Source organism: Brachyistius frenatus, unplaced genomic scaffold (genome assembly GCF_029030835.1).
Source record: "Brachyistius frenatus isolate BFR_SWC_R1_liver_20210118 unplaced genomic scaffold, ASM2903083v1 Contig_37, whole genome shotgun sequence".
Taxonomy (NCBI): Eukaryota; Metazoa; Chordata; class Actinopteri; family Embiotocidae; genus Brachyistius; species Brachyistius frenatus.
Genome location: NW_027210636.1, coordinates 922,767 through 944,257, shown reverse-complemented (window position 1 = coordinate 944,257; position 21,491 = coordinate 922,767). Strand labels below are relative to the sequence as shown.

The 21,491-nt window shown below is 44.2% G+C and overlaps 1 protein-coding gene across 1 annotated transcript; it reads left to right on the top strand.

The window, feature by feature from the left end:
* The first annotated feature begins 7,643 nt into the window (after positions 1-7,643).
* On the top strand, positions 7,644-19,298 carry htra4 (HtrA serine peptidase 4). Its single transcript, XM_069701530.1, has 9 exons — positions 7,644-7,711; positions 13,937-14,036; positions 14,149-14,353; positions 15,796-15,990; positions 16,092-16,124; positions 16,699-16,813; positions 16,897-16,954; positions 17,690-17,785; positions 18,168-19,298. Exons 2-9 carry the CDS (start codon positions 13,957-13,959, stop codon positions 18,346-18,348), a joined length of 963 nt encoding a protein of 320 aa, XP_069557631.1. The 5' UTR covers positions 7,644-7,711; positions 13,937-13,956; the 3' UTR covers positions 18,349-19,298.
* Positions 19,299-21,491: the final 2,193 nt, after the last annotated feature.

The following is a 21,491-nucleotide window of genomic DNA, read 5'->3' as shown; positions in this document are numbered from 1 at the left end:
GAATAAATTACCCTATTTACATACACTCAAAAGGACAAGGAGACTTTGACCTTTGACCTTGGGCATCATTTCTTTTTACCCGTGTCATTTTGCAAAAATACAGTGTTGGAAGAGACGAATGCATTCTACCAACATCGTACTTGAGCCAGAAAAACAGCAGCAAAACAAATGGCATTCAAAAAATGGCAACAAGTGTGGGTGAGATTTATGTAGCTGTGAAGTCAACTTAAAGCTGATTCAATTATTCTATATTATACGTAAATAATAGGACAATGACAAAGGAGTCACTGGTCTCACTGAGTGTTATTCGCTGACTCAGCAGTTCTTCTTAGATCAATGGAGCGATTTAGCACCTTTCAGCTTATTATTTTAGTTTCGCTAAAACAGACAAAGTAAACAACCAGCCAGTGCATGCAGTCGTTGCATCGTAATGGGCCCAGACATTGAGTTAATTTAAAAAACTATTGGAGCAGCCTTTAGCCAAAGAGCATTGACGACCATATATAGAATGTCATTGCACTTGGCCACACCCACTGGGTGCTGATTGTTTGCGAACGGGGGTTCCCAGACTATGATAACAGCAAAGACTGAAGCTCGGATTTGGTGATTATATGTCATTGTTGCATTCACGGCTCCTCGTATTTTTCTAATATGGCCCTGAAAAACTGTGAGTACACAGTCTTAACAGAAATAGTACTTAAATTAGTACAATTGGTTGTGATTTCTGTTTTTTGCGTCTCCTTTTTGTATTTGGTTTTAAAGGTTTGAGGCTGGGCGACACATTTTGTGCCCGTAAAAAACCCTATTTCAGAAGATATGTCACTATTTTCACAGTAACATCGGGCATCAAAATATCGATCCGTCTGGTTGCCAAAGTTTCGGTGTTCAAAGGGGCCGGACTCTTAAAAACTGAGTTTCTGGGGGTTCGTTTGGCGTAAAAGCATAAATAACAACTAATTCGGCTCCACTTTGATGGGCTTCCCTCCACAGCTGCGTGACATTCACCATGTCCACACTGAGGCAACACACTTGGTGTCCTTTCCCAGCTGCCGCCGCTGCCTTGCTCCCAGGGGGTAATTGCACCGCCAAATCATCACCGTGCTCTCTCTTCTCAAATGGCCGGCCGAACTCCCAACAGTTCAGAGCCCCCTTTCACATAAAACAAAGTGAAATCCAATGAGAAGCAGGACAACAAAGATGAATCTTCCCTCAGACTTGTCTGATCAAAATGATTTTGGATATAAATCACCCTCCCCACCTCCACACTGTTTTTCTTGTAAAAATTTCCAAAGGCGAGCTTGCGAGTTACAAGACCAGTATTTCTTCGGCGGCCTCTCGGCCGGGCTGAGCGGTAATGAAAGAACTCGTACACCTCGGTTGCCTCCGGTGGGAAAAAGATATTTCACGTGCATGATTTGCTTCTGGAGTTTTATAGAAAGAGAGCCCAAAAAGAGAAACTGAAACTTCTGTGGGAGTTTGTTGTAGTTTCATTTCGAAGTTACTTTGACATTTCACACAAAATGTACTAAAAGAAGCGTTGCGACAGAGCTCTGCTCAACGGTACGTGGTTTTGGTTTACCTCCTCGTGTCCAGAAAAACCAACATGGTGATAAGAGTTCCATCTTTCAGGAGTTAAAGGTCACGAGGTCGATGGTAAAGAATAGAAGAGCTCACGGGTGAATTGTTTCTTACAGCAGAAATAAGAGATAAAAAGTTTCAACAAGTCGAAAAAGAGTTTTGATCGCATTCAGGATGTGGAAGTTTTTAGTTTAGTTTTTTTTACTTCTTTGGTAGTTATCTTTTTTATTATTATTTGTTTGGGTTTTTTTTTGCTTGTTTTTGATTGCTAGTGTGTTTTAATTCAAGCGGCAACCAGTAGTGACGTCGCCCGTCGGTTTGTTGAACGGCCGTCACGAAGCCTCGAGTTCGGACTTTAGCCGGCGCCATCTTGCCGGTTCGGAGCGGTTTGGAGCAGGAAGTGACCATATTTGGGCGATTTGGGGGATCTGACACGATCTGATTGGAAATCTGACGATGCTACGTCCCGCCCACCGATAGCCGTAACCTGACTGCACCACAGGCCTGTCAATCAAACAGACACGCCCCCAAAAACAGGTGTTTGTGTCGCTTTTTTTTCGGGAATGTTTTCAGACGGAAAACTAATAAGAAGGAGCGACTTTAGCTAACAACACTGAAATAACTGGTGGGAAAAAATGTATTGACTGCGAATTTCACGAGAGCAGCTGAATGGGAGTCTATGGAGGCTTTTTTTTTTGCAGCCGACCTCTAGTGGCACTCGGCGGTATTGCAGCTTAAAGCGCTTTCCGCATCGGCCTCATTTTTCAGACCCGGAAGCTACGAAGTCTTTTATATCCAGTCTGTGGCAGTGTTACCATGGATATGCTGAAGCAGATTTGCCTTTTCATATCTCCATAATATGGGCAACGTTGCCCTTAATTTTACACTATGTGCCGTTTGAAATTTGAACGTATCGCCGTAACAGAAAATATAATTGCGTATTCTGTATGTTTACATATGTGCACGAGGTTTGATCTAAAAAAATGGTCTTCAACATAATATTTGTGCTCATAACAGGAAGAGTTATGTCATTAATAGCACACTGTATATGTAAATGTGCTCTAATGGGCCAAACTGTGTTAAATACACTGCATAAAATATGTGATTTTAATATGTTCACACCATCCCGGGGGTGTAGCTGTTATTAAATGACTTTTTGGTTCTGTTTTTGCTCGTACTCTCGATACCGAGGTTGCGGGAAACAGATGAAACATCGCTTTTCTTCTTCGTCTGTCGACCTCCGTAAAAAAAAAAAAAAAAACACGACAAAAACAACAGCGGCGAATGAGTTTCACCGCCCAAAAGTCGCTCCCCCCCCCCCCCGTTACTGCAGGAATTTTCCATCACATTAGAAAAGCTAATTCTCACCTCAATTTCAAACTAGTCCCCCTCAAATCCTCTTAATAGATTACGCACCATCAATCAGCGCACACAAAAGCGAGCGAGGGAGTAAAACTCAATACCCATGACTAAGCTTATTTACCCCCGGTGGTGATCTGACAGCTACCACCGGGTGTGTGTGTGGGGGGGGGGGGGGTTGGAGGATGTATGTTGAGATGCACTTTGCCACCACATTACATATCATCCACAACGGCAGACAAGGCTAACGAAACAGGATACGGAGAGCACCCCCCCCCCCCCCCCCTCACACAGCCCCCGGCTCTGACAATTGCCATATGGGACCTTTAAAAAAAGAAAAGAAAGAAAAAAGAGCCGCATCTCTTCAGAAGAGTCCAGAGGGGGCTGTCATTTCACTTTCAGTTTCGTTTTCAGTGTCACAAGAGGCAAACCCGCAGCCAATTAGTCCGGCGGGGTCATCAGCGGATGAGGAGATGGGGTGGGGAGGGGGGGGCTGTGGTCAGCGGGCCGGTCCTCAGATGGCTGACCTTGGGAGCAGCAGATTTTTTTTTTTCCCTGCATGCATCTGGGGTCTCTCTACAGAGGCAGTGGAGCTTAAAAAAAAAAAAAAAAAGGCATCCTCTCCTCCTGCCCCAAATTGGATAGAAGGAATGTTAGATGCACGCCCAAATATGGATCACTTCTGCCCCCTACTGGCCGGGAGGGGACGACTCCAGAAGAACTACCAGCAGTCCAAGGTGATGATCAAAAGGTTGCAGTGGTGGTTACATAAAAAAAAAAAAAAAGGCAGGACTCTGGAGAACCACTGAAAAACACGGGATGTGGACTGTTTTTTGGGGTTTTTTTCCCATCACGCGAGGACAAACCGACTTCCTCCTTTTCCAAAGTCACGGAAAGAATCTGCCGAAGTTGGAAGACGAATAATAAAAAAAGAATTAAAAGAAAAACCGCTTTTTGAAACTGTTCTTGACTTTCAAAAGTAGGCCACTCCCGATCAGGAAATTGCACAAAGGACGCTGCGCAGCCTCTTTAATTCACACCCAACTGTAATGAGCTTATGAATTATGAGTTTTCCGGGGGAAATAATGGATTTGTAGCAGCCAGGAATGACAGCCCCGCTATAAATGAAAAAAGACGACTGCGGTTACAGTCGGCCATTATGGAAATGTCAGGTCATTTCTTTTTCTTTTTCTTTTTTTTTTTGCTTTCTGATGTAAAGGCCTTCTTAACTGCGTAGCGTTAAATGTAATCCATTTACCGTGCGGACATACTGTAATTACAATCATAACAAAATAATCAGGAAATTGAATTTCCGCCGCAGTCGGCCATTATTGCGTCTCACTTTGGGGCAATTATCCAGTCAGCTCGGAGATGGGGGGGAAGGTGGAGGTGGAGGGGAGGGGTGGGGTGGGGGTGGGGTGACATACGCGACACTTTGAAAAGGTTCACGTCAGCTGTCACGAGTCTCCGCCGCAGAAGGCGAACGTAGGAAAGAGAAAAAAAAAAGAAAGCATTATGCATTCATATTATGTGTCACAAAACAGACGTGCGGGCTCATGAGTGATTGTTTGGTGTTGTGTTTCCATTAGATTTCATGTTTCCTCTCTCAGACCGGAGGTGACGGGCTGAAAGTGTCTCCCGTCGCTGCAGATGCCGTTCGTCGGTTCATCTGCTCTCCGTTTTAATGGAACCTGGAAGGCGGTCGGCGGCAGCGTGTAATTGAACTCCAGCCAGCTGGTGGGGGGGGGGAGGAGGTGGAGGAGGAGGGGTATATTTTGTAATGCCGGTATCATTACCTTTTACCCAAACTGTCACCAATATCGCCAGGAGCTCATTAAAACCATATGTTTTAATGAGCCCGTCCAATTCACGATCACCCCCCCCCCCATCCACCCCCACTGAGGCCGATCTGACGCGGGGATGAAAGCAACGATACAAACTGGTGTGATGGACGACCTGACGCGGTTTTTTTTTAAGCCTCAACCACTGATAGTTTTACAACCACATTAGCATGTGGATGTAATAATCTTATATGTCAGACTTCAAATCTAATTGGATGTTGTTTTAAGATATAAAATGGATCCTCTGGTGCTTTTTCCAGACAGATCATCTTAATTTATCAGTTGACTTTTCCTGATAAGCGTTGTCTTTATTATATATATATATATATATATATATTCTGTAAAACATCTACTTCAAGTCTCTTGAAGACTTGTGTTGAAGAAGTATTGTCTGCAGCCGGCTCATTCAAGATCGTTTTTTTTGTCGAGTAAATCACTTTTTCTTGCTTCCCGACCCATCGACACCTTTAAAGGTCCGACTCGGGTAACGGCCTCTTTTTTTTGGTCGTTATTCTCCACCGATCGCTAGACGTGATCGTTCTTTGTGCGATAAAAAACAACTCCGAGTCTCATTTCAGTCTTTTTGTTTTGTTTTTGTTGAGCCACGTTTCATCGGCCAATGAACTTAATCACAGACTTTCCTTGTATTTATTTGGTATCGATCGACACGGCGCATTTTAATCAGTTCACGACAAAGAGTTTCCGGCGTAATCGATCGGTCACTGTATATAATTAACATGCAATCAATCAAACCGCATCCTATCCATCATATCAGGAGGGTAAACATGGGCCTCGTATATCAGTCGAACTGCGGGGCTGTCAAACATGAAATAGGACCGTGAGAACTCGCCGATCCATTTTGGAGTTACAGATCATTTTAAAAACTCTGCGGCCAACCTTTTGTTTCTGAATCCGTGGTTTTTTTGTGTTTTTTCCCCCCAGTTTGCGTCCATCTGCACAGATAACGATCAAAGGGGCGCTGTGGATCTTTTTTTTTTTTTTTTTTTTTTTTATCCTTGCAAGATGGACGCGGAGGAGTCGGAGCGAGTTAGCGTTGAACGACTTTGGAGAAATAGCATCAAATGAGCTCCGTCTGCGGATCAAACAAAGAAAAAAAGGCGCTGCCGAGCGACGGGTGGGATTCGCGCGAGATACGTAACGAGAGCGGACAGTTAATTACGGCGTCTGGAAAAACCCGAAACAAAGAAGATCGGGAGGCGAGTCGATGAGAAGCAAACTTACGTCTTTTAAAGAAAAGTACCACAAAAAAAAAAAAAAGAGTGAAAAAGTTTTTTTTTTTTTTTTTTTTGTATTAAAAGATGTAAAAGTATTTGGGAATGGATGTTTTGAACATCTTGTTTTTATGTAAAATATGAAAAGAATTGAAAAAGTAACAACAACAACAACAACAACAACAAAAAAAAGAGGTGATGGAAAAAAAATCTATTAAAAAAAAAAAAAACATTAAAATGGTGTCGGACATTATTATAGATGAGTCCTTACCAATTATAAAGATATGCCTCGGTGCTTTTAAAGCATGACGTGGAGTTAGATGCTAATTAAAAAAACAACAACAACAACAAAAAACTTTATGCTAGTGTAAATTAAGATTTTTTTTTTTTTTTTTCCAAAAAAAGTAATTCTGCAGTTCTTTATTTCCTCTGAATATGTCGTCATTTATCTTTTTTTTTTCAGGATTTCTTTGGTCGCTTTTTTTTTTTTTGCCAAATTACGTTACTGCAACCTTTTTTTTTAAGCACCTTTCAGCTCAGTGTTTTGTTTTTTTCCTGTACTTGTTGATTTCGAGTCGTGTTTCCAACCACTTGGCGAATCTACAGCATGTATTTAATTGCTTGCCCTCAGCTCTGCTTTGAGGAAAAATATGTCTTTTTAACTGAGACTGAACCAAAACAACGAGCTGAAAGACGCTACAACGCTCAGGTATTAATTTACAGCGGTTTGATACAACTTTTAATCGTGTCACACAGTAACCAGTCGTTTTGATTCATGAAACATCGACCAATGCAGCTTTAAAGCGCGTCAACACTGAATAATCGTTTCATGTTTGTTGTTAGAAAATCCCAGCATGCAGCTGCTCTGTGGAAACTGTAATATATGATATGATACGACGTGATGATAGATAAAGTAATTGAATTCATGAAGAATGAAATAAAACAACATATCTGCTGGTTCTTCGATTAGATCTGTTTTATGCCTCAGCAGTCTATTAAATGCCACCGCTTTAATTAGCAGACTAAGAAATGAAAGCATGTATCTCCATTCATCATCACATGATGGGTTAAAAAAAAAAACAGAAAACCGACGAATACCATCCAAACCGCTGCAGCTGCATTCCTCAGCGGTTACATAAAGCCGTGGAGGAGAATCCAGGAGCAGCGTGCTGCGACTGGAACACGATTGCTGGTATTTAGCCGATCCTGTGGGGGCACGAGCGTTTACACCGACGGACTCCACGCGAGGAGCAGAACCTGCTGTCACGATGAAGCTGCTCGCTTACTTCGCCCTCCTCACCTCTGCAGCTCACGCGGGCCTCCTGAGGAAAAGACAAACGTGCTCGCGCGTCTGCGACGCCGCTCGGTGCCCGGCGCCGCAGCCCGGCGCCTGCTACTACGGCCGGGCGAAGGACGCGTGCGGCTGCTGCGCGGTGTGCGCGGCCGGGGAGGGCGAGGAGTGCGGCAGAGGGCTCTCCTCCTCCTCCTCCTCCTCCTGCGGGGACGGCCTGCGGTGCTCCTCCGCCTCCGGGGAGGCCGGCGGGCTCCGCAGCGCGTGCGCGTGCGCCTCCTCCGGGCCCGTGTGCGGCAGCGACGGCAGGACGTACCCGAGCATCTGCCGCCTGGGAGCCGAGAACAGGAGGGCCGAGCTCGAGGGGACCCGGTCGGTCACTCTGATCCAGAGGGGTCGGTGTGACTCTGGTGAGTAGTGGGACTTTCTTTCTTTCTTATTTAAGTTAACGTCAACATTAAAACATTCATAAATAGGGTTATTTGATGAGCAAACTACTTCATTTTAATATTAATACAATGAATCCTACTTTTGATAGTATTGCAAAAAATAGCAATGCTTATAATAACAAAGTTATCATAGTAAAAACTTTCAAGTTTCAATTGTGAAGAAAAAGGGGGAAATAAAGTAGTGTGACCATCCTCCAACCGGGCTGCCTGCCAAAGTCTGAACAAGTTGTTCGGTATTATGCCAACAAATCAAATGAAGATCAGCAACACACCAATTTCTAATCCTATTTGTGATGAAATTATCTGCTTCATATTTTTCTCCCAAAGAAGAATGATTTAGTACCACAAGAGGTAAAAGATTTGTGACGTGGCGCCTTATTTTAAAGACAAAACAATGAAAAAACTCTAAATAAAAAAACATTTTACAAACAATTAAGTGTTTCAGGTAAATGTATGGAAGTTAATATTTGTAAAAAAAAGATACAAAAAGCCAGTAAACAATACGATCTCTCATTTTACTTGGTTTTTACCTGACCTAAAAACAGTTAATTAAAAATAGACAGTCGTTAAGGTGACACAACGGTTCTGTTACAGATCGGTTCTTTGGTTCCAGAAAAGAACCGGCTCTCTAACCAGGACTTTTCTGCTGGAAATAGTGATGTAAATAGATTTTCTTAACACTGCAAACTGGGGTGTGAAATTAGAAAAGACACGGACGGTTAACAGGAATGTCGGGTCTAATTAAAGGTGCTGTTGAGGTGCATTCTGGGAAGTGTAGGATTCTGTGAGTCTGTGAATTTGCACCGCGCTCGAGACTAAAACGCCGAATATCTCGACCTCCGCCGCTCCACTTTTGTCTGGCAGCGTTTATGGAAGTGCAGCATTATATCTTTTTTTTTTTTTTTTTTTTTTCTCAGCCGTTCTGTCTCTGCTCCTAAAAAAATAACCTCATAAACAAATGAACAAAATAAGGGTTCAATTCGGATGATATATTTCCATTTCCTCCGTGTTTGGCCGCTCATCATCACCTCCGCTCTCAAATTTGAAAAGCTAATAAGTCGCTCTCCAAAACCCGCGTCAGGCTGAAAGTGTTTTTCATCCTGGAATACATTGATAAAGTGCGTCTCCTGTTTTTCTGCATAATCACACTGAGGAAAAAGCAACAAGATGAAAAAAAAAATAGAAATGCGGCCTCAAATTCTCCACTGATGGTTTTTAATTCTCCCGAGGGATCCGAGCTCAACGCCGTCGCTCCAATATAACCTCTTCATTTTCCCGTCCTGTCCTATCCATTTTCATAATGTGCAGTTTCTTATCGTCGCCATCCGCGGAGGTGAGCGAATACATCGTACATCAGACCTCCGTCTGATCTCCTGTACAAGCAGGTTTATGCGAAAGCTGTTGCGAGCTCATATCGTAGAGGAGGCCATAAAATAAACAGATGGGGAAAAAAATCCCAGCTGTGGGGCTTAAGAGTTGCCCTATATTGTCCAAATATTGGGGTCATGTATGACGGGATGCCAAGATGTGACCGGAACGGTATAAATCACGACGCAGGGTTGCCATAGAGACCTCATCCCCGGCTAATTAGATTTACCCTGTTGGTCCACAGGAAGCTTTTTTTTTTCCTCTCTCCTCGAGTGGAGAACGTGTTACGTATGGACTCGGTTATAAAGTTGTGCGACCGACAGCGACGTCACCCCGTCGCTTTGGAGCAGGAAGTGACCATATTTGGGCGAGCCGGGCGGAGGGGGCGAGCTGTAGACCTGTAAACCTAGCTATATTAAACCCCGCCCACCGATAGCCATAAACCTAACCTAACTGACAGGTCTGTCAATCAAACAGACACGCCCCTCCAAATACACGGCTTTTTTTTAGGCTTATTTTATAATTAACGACGGGATTATTTTCAGAAAACTAATAAGGAGGAGCGACTTTTGCTAACAACACCGAGATAACTAGTGGAGACATTTTATCGACTTAGAATTGGATGAGAGAAGTTGAATGGGAGTCTATGGAGCCGGAGGCTTTTTGGAGCCGACCTCTAGTGGCACTCGCTGGTATCGCAGCTTAAGACACTTCAGCATCGGAACCATTTTTCAGAGCCAGAAACTACGAACATTTTTATATCCAGTCTGTGGTCACGCCCGAATTCCCCCAAAAGGTAAACAACATGGCAGAGAGGGTTGATGTATGTTGGCCTCATCATCGAGTTTAATCAAGACTGAAATCAGTGTTTTTTCCGAAAGCGGTGGGGTTTCATGTTGTCTTTAGATGTTAAGCCTTTTTCAAATGTGCATTCAAAATGCCCCCCAAGTCTTATCATCGAGCCAAATGTTTGGATATACTAGTATAAAAACATCATCTAAAATTAGGTATTATTTCCCAGACTAGACTGTACATCCTTTAGGACGAACAGCCATCACTGTAGAGCTGGCACACAGCTGTAGACAAATTATACAATATAATGGGTTTTTGTTTTCGCTTGGTCGGTGGCTGCTGTTCTTTTCAGACTGCAACCATATTGCAAAAGTGAGTTCACCTAATAAAAAATACATATATTTTCTCCTTTATATCTTTTGATCAGACACAACCTCTATGGTGGGTTGTTCCTACCTGCTGATACGACACGTAGAAGCATAATGGCAGCCAGAGATCTGCCACAGATAAACTGTTCAAAACCACAGTTGAAAAATAAAGTAATTACCCTTCTCTGATGTGGCAAAGCTGTGGTCAAAATAAAAGTTCACGGTAATTTTATGAAAAATTCCTCTTGACAAAACATCTTGAATGTCAGTCAGTAAACAACTCCGCAACTGCAAGACTGAACTCTTCAAACCTCAGGCTGTGGTTAAGAGAATTTTTGAAATGCAATAAATCCCCTCGTCAGCAGGTCAGAGTAAAATTGCTGCAAAAATATAATTTTGTTGTTGTTAACAGATCAAAACTGTAAAAGTCAGCGCCTTTATTTCGATGAGGGACTCCGATGTTATTGGACCTGTTCCAGAAATTCTTAACAGCCAAATTTGATGCTTCAGAAACAAAGTATAACAAATATAACATTTGAATCGCAAAAGTTTGACACTTGACAACTAAAACAAATGGCGACAGGGTGTGTGGTTTTGTTTTTTAGAACAGATTCCTGTACACGAGCTTCTAGGGTGGAAAGGGTTAAGTCTAGAGGACCTATGTTTCCATGGTTACACTAATAAACAGGCCGTTGAGGTTACGTAATAGTCGCGGTTGAAACAAACGGCGGCTCGGCCCCCGGTGCAGGCCAGCGTTTTACCGACCCGTCGATGGACCCCGACCTCCTCCCTCGCCGGCTCCACAACAAACAGCCGCACCTTTACTTTCCATTCCAACTATTCTGCAACAAGACGGCGTCGTCGTTCGAACCCGCGCAGACATTTGTGGGGCTGTTGCCGCAATTGCTGGTGAAGTGTCCAAAAGTTGGAGGTATCTCAAATTGGGTGAACTCGTCCCTTTGAGGGTGTCGAAAAATACAAATTTAAAATCCGTCATCCTAAAACTGCAGATAAGGTTAAATGAGGACGGCGCCGATAGCGGCGGGTGTGTGTCGAGAGGCCTGTCGGTACATTTCATCACCTTCCCCCGCTGCTCGGTAACCGCGACGATGAGGACACAGACAAGACAGAAATGTTTGCATATCTACAGCGACTCCGTCTGCTTCATGCAAGATGTGTGTGTGTGTGTGTGTGTGTGTGTGTGTGTGTGTGTGTGTGTGTGTGTGTGAGAGAAAGAGCATCCGCCATAACAGTAAGCAGAAACTGCTTGATTGAAGCTCAATAATAACCACTTTGTATTCCAATTAATGGGGATATTGTCATTAGATATAGAGAGTTGTATCCTATTTTTTAAATTTTCTTAAAGGCCTCATTAACAAATTGTTAAACGTGTGCATTCAGTATTTTGTCATAACGAAAGCAGGGAAAAACGATACTGGCGATGTTAATCGTATATTTCAAAGAACTCTCAATTTAATCGTTTTACTGTAATATGATCAACTAATTTAACTAGACAGACACTGAAATGCCAATTCATGTATCATACCGACAAGTTTAGAATAAATACAACAAAAAGAGACTGCTAAAAAGAGGGAACGTTACAGGGTTGAGTACAACTCATTTTTCGGTAAAACATCCGAACTAAAACCGTTGATCTGCGACTGGAAATGTTGAACACAGCGTGCGATCCGCATCGGCAGATCGACACTCGTTTGAAGACTTTGGAGAAGCGACAGCAGATCAGACGACGCGTCGCCGCGTTTATCCGCCGATACGACGCGCGGCCGCAGTAAATTGGCACGGCCGCACGATGTAATTGAGAGGACAGCGAAAGGTACGGTTTCATCCTGCCAACGTGGAGCGTCGATTTGTTTTGTAGAGCAGACAGAATAGGCATGCAAAAAAAAAAAAAAAAAAAAAAATAGTTGGCGTTCTGCCAAAGTAGCTCCTGGCAAGAAAACCAAACAACAACAACAAAAAAAAGCCAGTCATTTGCATTTAAGGCTGTTTCTGCAGAGACAAGTTGGTTTGTGCTTCTTTGTAAACACGAGAGAATACCGGTGGCTTCAGGACGGGGGGGGGGGGGACGGGCACCTCGAACTCGTTTGATATCGGTACGTGCCAGTAAAAACAAATTAAAAAAAACGGAGGAAGAGGTTTGTTAGCGTTTACGGTCAGCCGTGTGATCCCGGGGAAATTAAGAGCGGAGCGACGACTTGCCGCTACTCGCCCCGACGAGCGAGAGTCACTCACGACTCGTCACTCACGACTGAAAATCCGATAAGAAATCAAATCTTTAGCGTTATTTGTGCTTTGCTCTTCGTCTCGGCCATCTTCACGTCACGCCCGATGCGTGTTAAGACGCGCGAATAAAGTCCGAAGCCGGCTGTAACGTCAAAAGACGGACGGGGTGAATTCAAACTAACTCGCGCGGGGGAAAACGAAGCAGAGACCGAGGACGATCTGAGAGAAGGTGGCTGGTATTAATGGCCGCGGAGCTCGTTAGGAGATCGGAAACAGATGCGCGGGCGGCTCTGGTCGTTTCCAGCTGAAGGGTGGATGAGAGGGGAGGTCAACTTCAGGGCAGGGAAGTTAAACACCTTTTCTTTTTTTTTTTCTCACAGCAGATATTTTGGCTTGTCAAAGCAGGAAAAAAGAGCACAGGTGTAACGGTTGACGACAGCCGGCTCCAGGTTCCTCCCGTCGTTTTCCGGGCCGGCTCGATGTTTCTCGATGGAACGGAGCCAATCGTTAAAACAACATTTTACCTCATCTGTGTTTTTCCTCTAAAAGTCTGCTGGTAAAAAAAAAAAAAAAAGAAAAGGTCTTTGAAATGACTGGCTAACTGACAGCAGCAATAAAATATGTCGGAGTACTCCGCTGATCTACTGCCTGTAAGACCGCACGTTAATCTAACTTGTCAAAACCTAGCACCTGCGTTACCCACAATGCAGCTTGACCACAAAACAGATATGAGTGTGTCATGCCATCAATGCTTGGGCTACAAATTTGCGTGTCCTGCAGCTCAACGTATCCCTGATTTAGTTTTTCCCCTGCAAATATAACGGTTGTCAGATGCTGCTTCCACATTTGCTTCAGTTCTGATTACACAAAAGCCTCTTTTCCGCTGATGGTACCGGCTCGGCTTGACTAGTTCCTGCCTGCTGCTATTTTTTTTAGGATCGCCTCCGACTAAGCTCTGCGGATACCAAAAGGTGACGTGAAGACGCAACAGAAGAACACCTTCCACGCTGCGACAGACAGCTGGTGTCCCGTCCCGTCATCACTAGAAGCAGCTCGCTTCACCGGTAGATCGATTGTTTCTTCCGTTCGACCCGAGGGCCGATTATCCGCGGTGGGAAAACCGAATCCAGAAAGTTACCCGATTACCAAAAACGAGTAGAGTCGAGTAGAGTAGAGCCGGTACCGTTGACGGAAACGTAGCTGAAGACGTCAGGAAGGTCCCGGTACGCTGCGTCGAAATCCCAAAAGAGTAATTTTGCAACCTTGGTACGAGCTAATGTAGCCCGGATTCTTTTAGCCCGTGCGCGAATCGTAGGAACTAGAAACCAGACTGAAAGACGGCCCTTCGATGAACGTCCAAGTTCAACGGCGTGAGGTGACTCAACCTTTCGTTTCTTGTCTGGTGTCCTGAAAGGACTTCAGCATCCAGGAAGTATGCGCTACAAGTTCAACTTCATCGCAGATGTGGTGGATGAGATCGTCCCGGCTGTGGTGCATCTGGAGCTTTTCCAAAGGTACAAAAAAAAACACAAAAAAAAACAACAAGTGACATCTTCATCCATTCGTGTGTTCTTCAGAAGCAAAAGACGTTTCTTCATTTCCTTCACTTTTTTTTTTTCCCCCCAGAATGCCGTTTTCCGGCGAGGAGGTCTCGGTGTCGAGCGGCTCGGGGTTCGTGGTCTCGGAGGACGGCTGGATCGTCACCAACGCTCACGTCATCACCAACAAGCAGCGGATCAAAGTCGAGCTGGGAAGCGGCGCGCATTACGACGCCGCCGTCAAGGACGTGGATCAGAAGATGGACATCGCGCTCATCAAAATCGAGCCGGAGGTGAGTAACCCCCCCCCCCCACACACACACACACACACACCCCCTCCCTCCCTCCACCACCCCCGCCGCCTCACCCGAGGAAGTCGCGTGTTGTTGTTTTTTCCCTCCGGCCCGGCAGCTCGTCGTCGTCGGAGGCCGAACATGAAAGTGCGGTTAATCCCCCGGCGCCACAAAGCGGGTTCGTATATTCCGCGGAGGGAGTCATCAGGGAGGGCTTTCGCCCCAACACAAATTAGACCGTGCCCCTTAACATGCTTTAATTTGTCGTCTGAATTCCTCCGGGGGCGGTGTTTGGTCACGTCTCATCAAATTTAAAGCCCCAGATATTTGCTTCTCGAGTATTTTGCGAGTGCTTTTCTGAATAAAACATGTCGCCGCTCAGAAGCGCCCCCCCCCCCCCCCACCCCACGACAACCGGCTGCTTTGCATGGCGGAGGAGGGCTCTGCTCCCGACCACTTCAGTCAAACTCCACTCAGCGCGAAGCTCGTGATTAACATTTTTGTAATTTATTTTTTTTAGCGCTGATCTGAATACGAGAACACCTCGAGATAACAAGGAGTATAAAAACCCGAGGCGGCGCTAGATTTGACTGCTCTAAAAGTGAAGCCACTTATCCTAAAAACAACCAGCGAGCAGCGGCAACTGTACGATCCCACACCTCCCAACGTGATGCATTCCTAATGCCCCCCCCCCCATAAGGCAAATTCGTGGCGACACGAGGCCCCACGCCTCGGGACACGCGGCAGTACCCGTCCACCAGATTTATGGGCTCGGCTTGGAACAAGAGGAGGCAGGCTGAGACGAGCCAGAAGCTTTTGCTTAGTTTGGCTTACACTTCACCAATCCCGTGTTAAAATCACAAAGATTAGAGCTTTTAAAAAATAAGAGATTTCCAGTGTCGGGATCTGAACGCAAACTGGGCTCGACGAGGAGCAGCAAAGAGAAAAGGGATTCGTGGTTCTGCTGCGGATGATGTTGACCAAAACCACTTCAAAACACTTTGTGGAAATTGAGCCCACACGTTAGTTGCGCGTAAATGTCACATGACCAAGGTCCCAGTCACTGACTCTGTTCCTCAAAACCTAGTTAGGCTTTTCTGGACTGGAATTTCTTTGCTCTTTGTCTGCTTGCCAACGTATTCACTGACATTATCTAGAAATAAGATAAGGAACGATAAAAACTGGGCTTTTCTTGACCAAAAGTTTTCCAGCAGGAATTCTGTGAGCACTCTGAAGAGAGCAGAGATTCCTTCTTCTAAAACAACTCCCGGCTCTGAAGTGACAATCAAGCCTCATTTAGCTGGTCTGCGTTCAGCCTCGACGACCTCCCGTGCGGACCGGTAGTCACCGTAGCCGGCACGGTGACCTGAAAGCTAATGAACGCGCTCCTTTCTTCCGCTAATTGCATTGACTCGTCCTCCTTCCTCTTTTTCCGGCCGCAGGGTCCCCTGCGGGCGCTGCGCCTCGGCCAGTCCTCGGACCTGCGACCCGGCGAGTTCGTGGTGGCGGTGGGAAGCCCCTTCGCCCTGCAGAACACCGTCACCACCGGCATCATCAGCACCGTCCACCGCAACGGCCTGGAGCTGGGCTTCAGGGACTCCGACATGGACTACATCCAGACCGACGCCATCATAAACGTGAGCGAGAGCACCTGACCGGCGCCACAAACCCACCGCGACCCGTCTTGCACGATAGAAAACAATAAGAACTTTTTTTTAATTTTTTTTTTTATTCACAGTACGGCAACTCCGGCGGACCGCTCGTCAACTTGGTGAGAGAATTCACACCGCTGTCACGTGTAAAGGAATAAACCATTTGCATATTTGTTAAGCTTTCTGCTCTGTGGGCGATCGTTCCTGTTTTATTTATGACGGAGAGGACTAAGGTCATGATTTTGTTTTATTTAATACCCAATGTCTCCAATCAGTTCTCTCAGGTTTAAGATTGAAAGAAAAAAAACATCAGGACCATGCCCGGTTTTCTTTCTGGAAGCCTTTGCATTGTTACCGTGGAATAAAACCGTACAGATGCTACATTCATTAATCAAGGCTGCTGCCTCCAGCCTGCTTTACCTAAAACAAAGAAGTACTTTTCTAAAAGGAGAATAGTTGGTACACCGACGCTGCGTTTTATAAATCGCCCTTCGCAGTGAGAACACAGATAAATAACTACAATAACCAAGACTGATGGCTTGTGTTCAGCGTAAGAAGAACACTTAATAGACTTCGAGCTCACGTTATGTGCACTGGAAGAGAAGGCAGAAATACTCCCGCCTTGTTTCTCAATGCTGTGAAATCAATCCAGAAACACACTTCACAGCTCGCCGTTCGCTCCGTGTCGAACAGGACGGAGAGCTCATTGGCATAAATACCCTGAAAGTGGCAGCGGGGATCTCTTTCGCCATCCCCGTCAACCGAATACGGAAGTTTCTTGCCGATTCCTACGACAGACAAGTGAACGGTGAGCGCGAATCTCATGTCGACGTTTTTTTACGATCTCATTCGGTAAGTTAGCAAGTCGTTCATTTATTCATGTGCCTCCAGGAAACGCAGCGCGAAAGAAGAAGTTCATAGGTATTCGGATGCTGCAGCTCACGCCGTCGTAAGTAAACACAAACTAAGTTCCAAATAACCGAATTCACTTCGGGGAGATGTTGTCCACTTTTTAATGAGGCTCGAGAGTCTGTAACAAAGCTAGTGGCTCTGTACTCATGGAAGGAGGACTGGATATCAGACTCAAAGAAGGCCCACTAATGGAAATGGTTTAACTTTTACTAATATAAAACTACCAGGGGTTAAAAAGTCATAACAGAAAGAGTAAAAACTGACTTAATTGTCAATTGGAGGTTTCCCGTCTACAGTTTTACAGCTTTTATAATGATGGTCTGAGAAAAAAAAGCTTTTTTGGACCACTAGGGACTTTTTCACTGCAATAACCGTGAGTGACCACTGGAGGACAGTGTCATGGACTGTATATAAAAAAGAAAAGGAGTGAACAGTGGAGCCAATGCAGAAGTGCCTTAAAGTGCAATACTAGGGAGGGCCACCAGGGGCTGGCTCCAAAAATAGGCTCCCGTTCGAAAAGCATCAACTTCTCTCATGAAATAGAAAGTAAGGACATTTATTCTGATTCAATATGGTATTATTCGCAATAATTCCAACATTATTTCATTATTTGGCCTCAAAGAAGAGCATTCACAAAGCATTTATGCCGGGTTTGCCACATGGGGACTGCTCACTATTTCTATTAGTAGATTCATCTTTTTGGAGCAAAATGTATACGGGATGATTTAAAATTTCAAGTCACCCTTTCCTTTCCTTTCCCCGAACGTACCAGTCTGATCCAAGAATTCAAGGAACGCGAGGCACAGTTTCCCGACGTGACCACGGGGGTTTACATCTACGAAGTAATACCTGGAACGGCCGCGTCCAGGTAAGAGTCCAGCCGCGGTTGATCCTACTGTGTGGTGTGTAACAGACGACGAAAAACGTAACAGAGCCGCATCTAGATTTTGTGTTTTTGTAATGTGTTACTCCCGTCAGAAGGTGGCGGTAATGCGCCTAAAAGCTGCCTGCCAGCTGCCATTAAATAACACAGGAAGAAGAAGAACACCCGGCTTTCAGTGATCGCCCATCCCTAATTTACACTTTAGTAATACATGCGGCGTGTAATATCTTTATTTTGTAATAACAGCGCATTACGGCGCCATTTTTCGTCATGAATTGGAGTGGCTCAAAAAAAATATCTAGCGACTTAATGACCCATGAAAAATGTTGAAATGTTGATGATGAAAATGTTTTTTTCCCCTCCGCAGCGCCGGTATGATCGATCGCGACGTCATCGTCGGGGTTAACGGGCGGCCCGTCCGCACCTCGCAGGAAGTGAGCGACGCCGTCCAGAGCGGCGCCGCGCTCTCCGTGGTGGTGAGGCGACGGGACGGAGACGTCACGCTGACGGTCGTTCCCGAAGAGGTGGAAATCGGCGACTACGAGTAGCTCGGATGCAAGTTTTGAATTTGTTTTTATTTTTTTTTAAAGAATATTGCCAAGAAACAGATGCTGTGAGATTAAACAGGTGGCGGCGCTTCTTGTCCAGAACTGCATCCAAAGAGCACCATATGGTGAAATATGCCATTACTTTGTTTTTTATTTTATATTTTAGAGGCTAAAAGGTTAAAGAACAACACTCGTGCCCCGACTTCGTAAACGGCGACCCCCTTTTCTGTTCTATGAACCCACACTGTCCTATTTCCAGCGTCCTCATGCCTAAAAATATGATTGTATGCTTTTTCTTGTACTTTAAGGCTTCCGTAGTTCATCTCGTCATAATTATAACAATTTTGATTGGCCGCCGTACAACTATTTTTCATAGACCCCGCCCCCCTCCCTCCACACACACAGTAACAGATCACAAATGACAGGAAATCAATGGGCAAACAAATTTCCCAGCATGCCTTCTTCCTTCATAGCTCTACAGATTAAAGCGACCAATTCAAACAAATCAAAGCGATAGGTAGAAATATTAGGTCGGAGGTCAACTGTAGCGTCGCGCAAAATTTTTGCGAATTTTTTTTTGGAAAGATGCCGATCGCTACGGATCCTAAAGACTTATCGAATTGCGTAAAAACTCTCGTTGCTGTATTTGTTGTTGTTGTTTTTTTTTAAACGCACAAACAGCGAAATATCCGCCGTCGGCGGGTAATTACACACCGGCGATGCCAAGAAAATGTCCCACCGATCTTCAAAAGGTCAACGTCTCAAACACGGCACGTCGCCAGTTCCTCCGATCGAAAGAACAAAAGCTGACATGTTAGCGTCAAGATGCAAATCTTCACACACCTGACGAGACCCGTCCTGTTCCAGATGACAACTGTAAACAAGCCCCAACTGGTGATAAATAACCGTTTATAACCGGCTGCCAGCGTTTAACTACTTGCACGTCCAATTTTTTTAAAAAATAAAAAAAAATTTTTATGGAAAGCAGTAAGAAGGAAATAAAAGGTCGTAACGAACAACGTAAAAGTGCCGTTTAAAGGTTCTGTTTCGTCCCAATCCTCACAAACACTTCTGGTTTTAGGATTTAAAGAAATCCATCTGAGAGGTTTTGGCCTGAATACATTAAAATGGAGGACTTCCCTGCAGCAGCTCCTGTTGTTCCCGTTGCTTCTGGATAATCCACCGGCATCGGCCTCATCAACAAACCTTAGATTTGCCTTCTCTGCAGTGTTTATGTGCAAATTTTTATTTTGGTATTTTTTTTTTTTTTGTGTACATAAATGGAATAAAAGTGATATATATATTTACAGATGGGTGAAAACAAAGAATAAATCATTTTTTTCGAAGTTTGAGACTATTGTTGTTTTAGTTGAGAACTTTTTTGTTTTGTTTTTAATGGTTCAAAACTAAAAGTAGTCCATCTTTTTCTGCGATGTGCAGCCAGGATCCATAAAATCTAATCCAAGAGAAAGAAAAGAAAAACACAGTACCGGGTACTTTATTTATTTTTTTATTGGGTCTTAATGACGCGTGATTGGCGACAAACACAACGCGAGACGCTTCAGATTCCTTTTCGCCACCAGAACCGGAGAAAATCTGTCTTTCTGGGAGCTGGCGAGGGAACCTGGTTTTGATTTCAGAAGAAACGCGCCAGATGAGCTCGTTAAATAGAAGAACTATCAAATGGACCGAGGAAGTATATTTCCCTCAACACGTGAAACGGAGAAACAAAAAAACAAAAAAGCAAATAAATAAACATCAGAGTTGGATTTAAAAACATAAAAACCAACTCTGGAGAAGCTTCGTCCAGGTGGAACATCACTTACAGTATTTTACAAGAGACTCCGGAACGGGAATGTTTTCTAAAAGGCAACGAACACATTACGCGTTTATACTACAATGCAGAGTCACATCTGGATTCAAGAGTCACATCTGGATTCAAGAGTCACATCTGGATTCAAGAAACGAGATTAAAGGAAAGACGAGGCGGGAAAAACAACGTTTTACACGCGTCTTAACGCCACTTAGACCGTGGGAGATTTTTTTTGGGGGGGGGGGACGAGGCGCCGGCTGAATGCAAAAGGAGGCCGACGCTTTTTACAGCTTCTTTATTTTTTTCTTCCTCAAACTGAAGGAACTGCTCGTCTGAAGCATTTTTCCTCGCGTCAACACTGAAAACCACTAAATCGTACGCGTCCGTTCATTCCCGCTCGCTGGGGGGCTCCGAAGGTATTTAAAAGTACAGTTAAAACACATTAAAAGGTAAAAAAAAAATATTAATAGTAAATTGGGAGAACCTCCAGCAGCAGATTGTTAAAACGGCAGAATATTTCTTTACATCGCCGCTTGGTTTTAACACTGGTTTTTTTAAGTTTTTTTTTAAAACTGTTTTTAACTGTTTTTTAACTGTTTTTAAAACTGTTTTGTAAACTGTTTTTAACTGTTTTTAAAACTGTTTTTAAAACTGTTTTTAACTGTTTTTAAAACTGTTTTTAACTGTTTTTAAAACTGTTTTTAAAACTGTTTTGTAAACTGTTTTTAAAACTGTTTTTAACTTTTAATGCAGATCCCGACCAGATTAAAATGCGGCGTTACGGAAACATCCCGTAGAGTCCGAATTTCTCGGTTGACGGTTTTCCCCACGGACTGCGCTACCAAGTGGAACGTTAAAACCATTTAAAAAAAAATTAATAATAATTAAAACAAATTTAAAAAAAAAAAAAAAAAAACATGACGCGTCATTGAATACGTTCGGAGCACAAAAACGAACGTACGCTTTCCTTCTCTTCGTAAACGTGGGGTGCGGACGTCCAACGGTCGCGAGTGTACGACGAAACTTTGAGGCCGGCGAGACTTTCGGCGTTAAAAGATTTTGGTCGGTTTGGTGTGAACGGAGTAAATGAACGGAGAGCGTCGCGGTTCTGATCCGGTTCAAGATTCAGGTTTTCTTTTACAAGTGAACTACGAGCTGTGAAAGTTCAATCGTTTGTGTTTGTATTGTCGCCTTTTGTTGCGTTTGTGTTTATCAGTCAGAAAAGCTGAAAGGAAAGAAGAACTCGTTCCACAGAAGTTCAGTCTGATACGAGCAATTCCTTTAAAACAAATAATGTTGTATTACTTTTATCATGTTTGGCGTTTAAAAA

Bases quoted from the DNA above. Each gene is read 5' to 3' on its own strand.
- htra4 (XM_069701530.1), top strand. From the start codon at position 13,957: ATGCGCTACAAGTTCAACTTCATCGCAGATGTGGTGGATGAGATCGTC. The intron at 14,354-15,795 runs GTGAGTAACCCC...TTCCGGCCGCAG, and splicing joins TCATCAAAATCGAGCCGGAG to GGTCCCCTGCGGGCGCTGCG. The intron at 15,991-16,091 runs GTGAGCGAGAGC...TTTTATTCACAG, and splicing joins AGACCGACGCCATCATAAAC to TACGGCAACTCCGGCGGACC.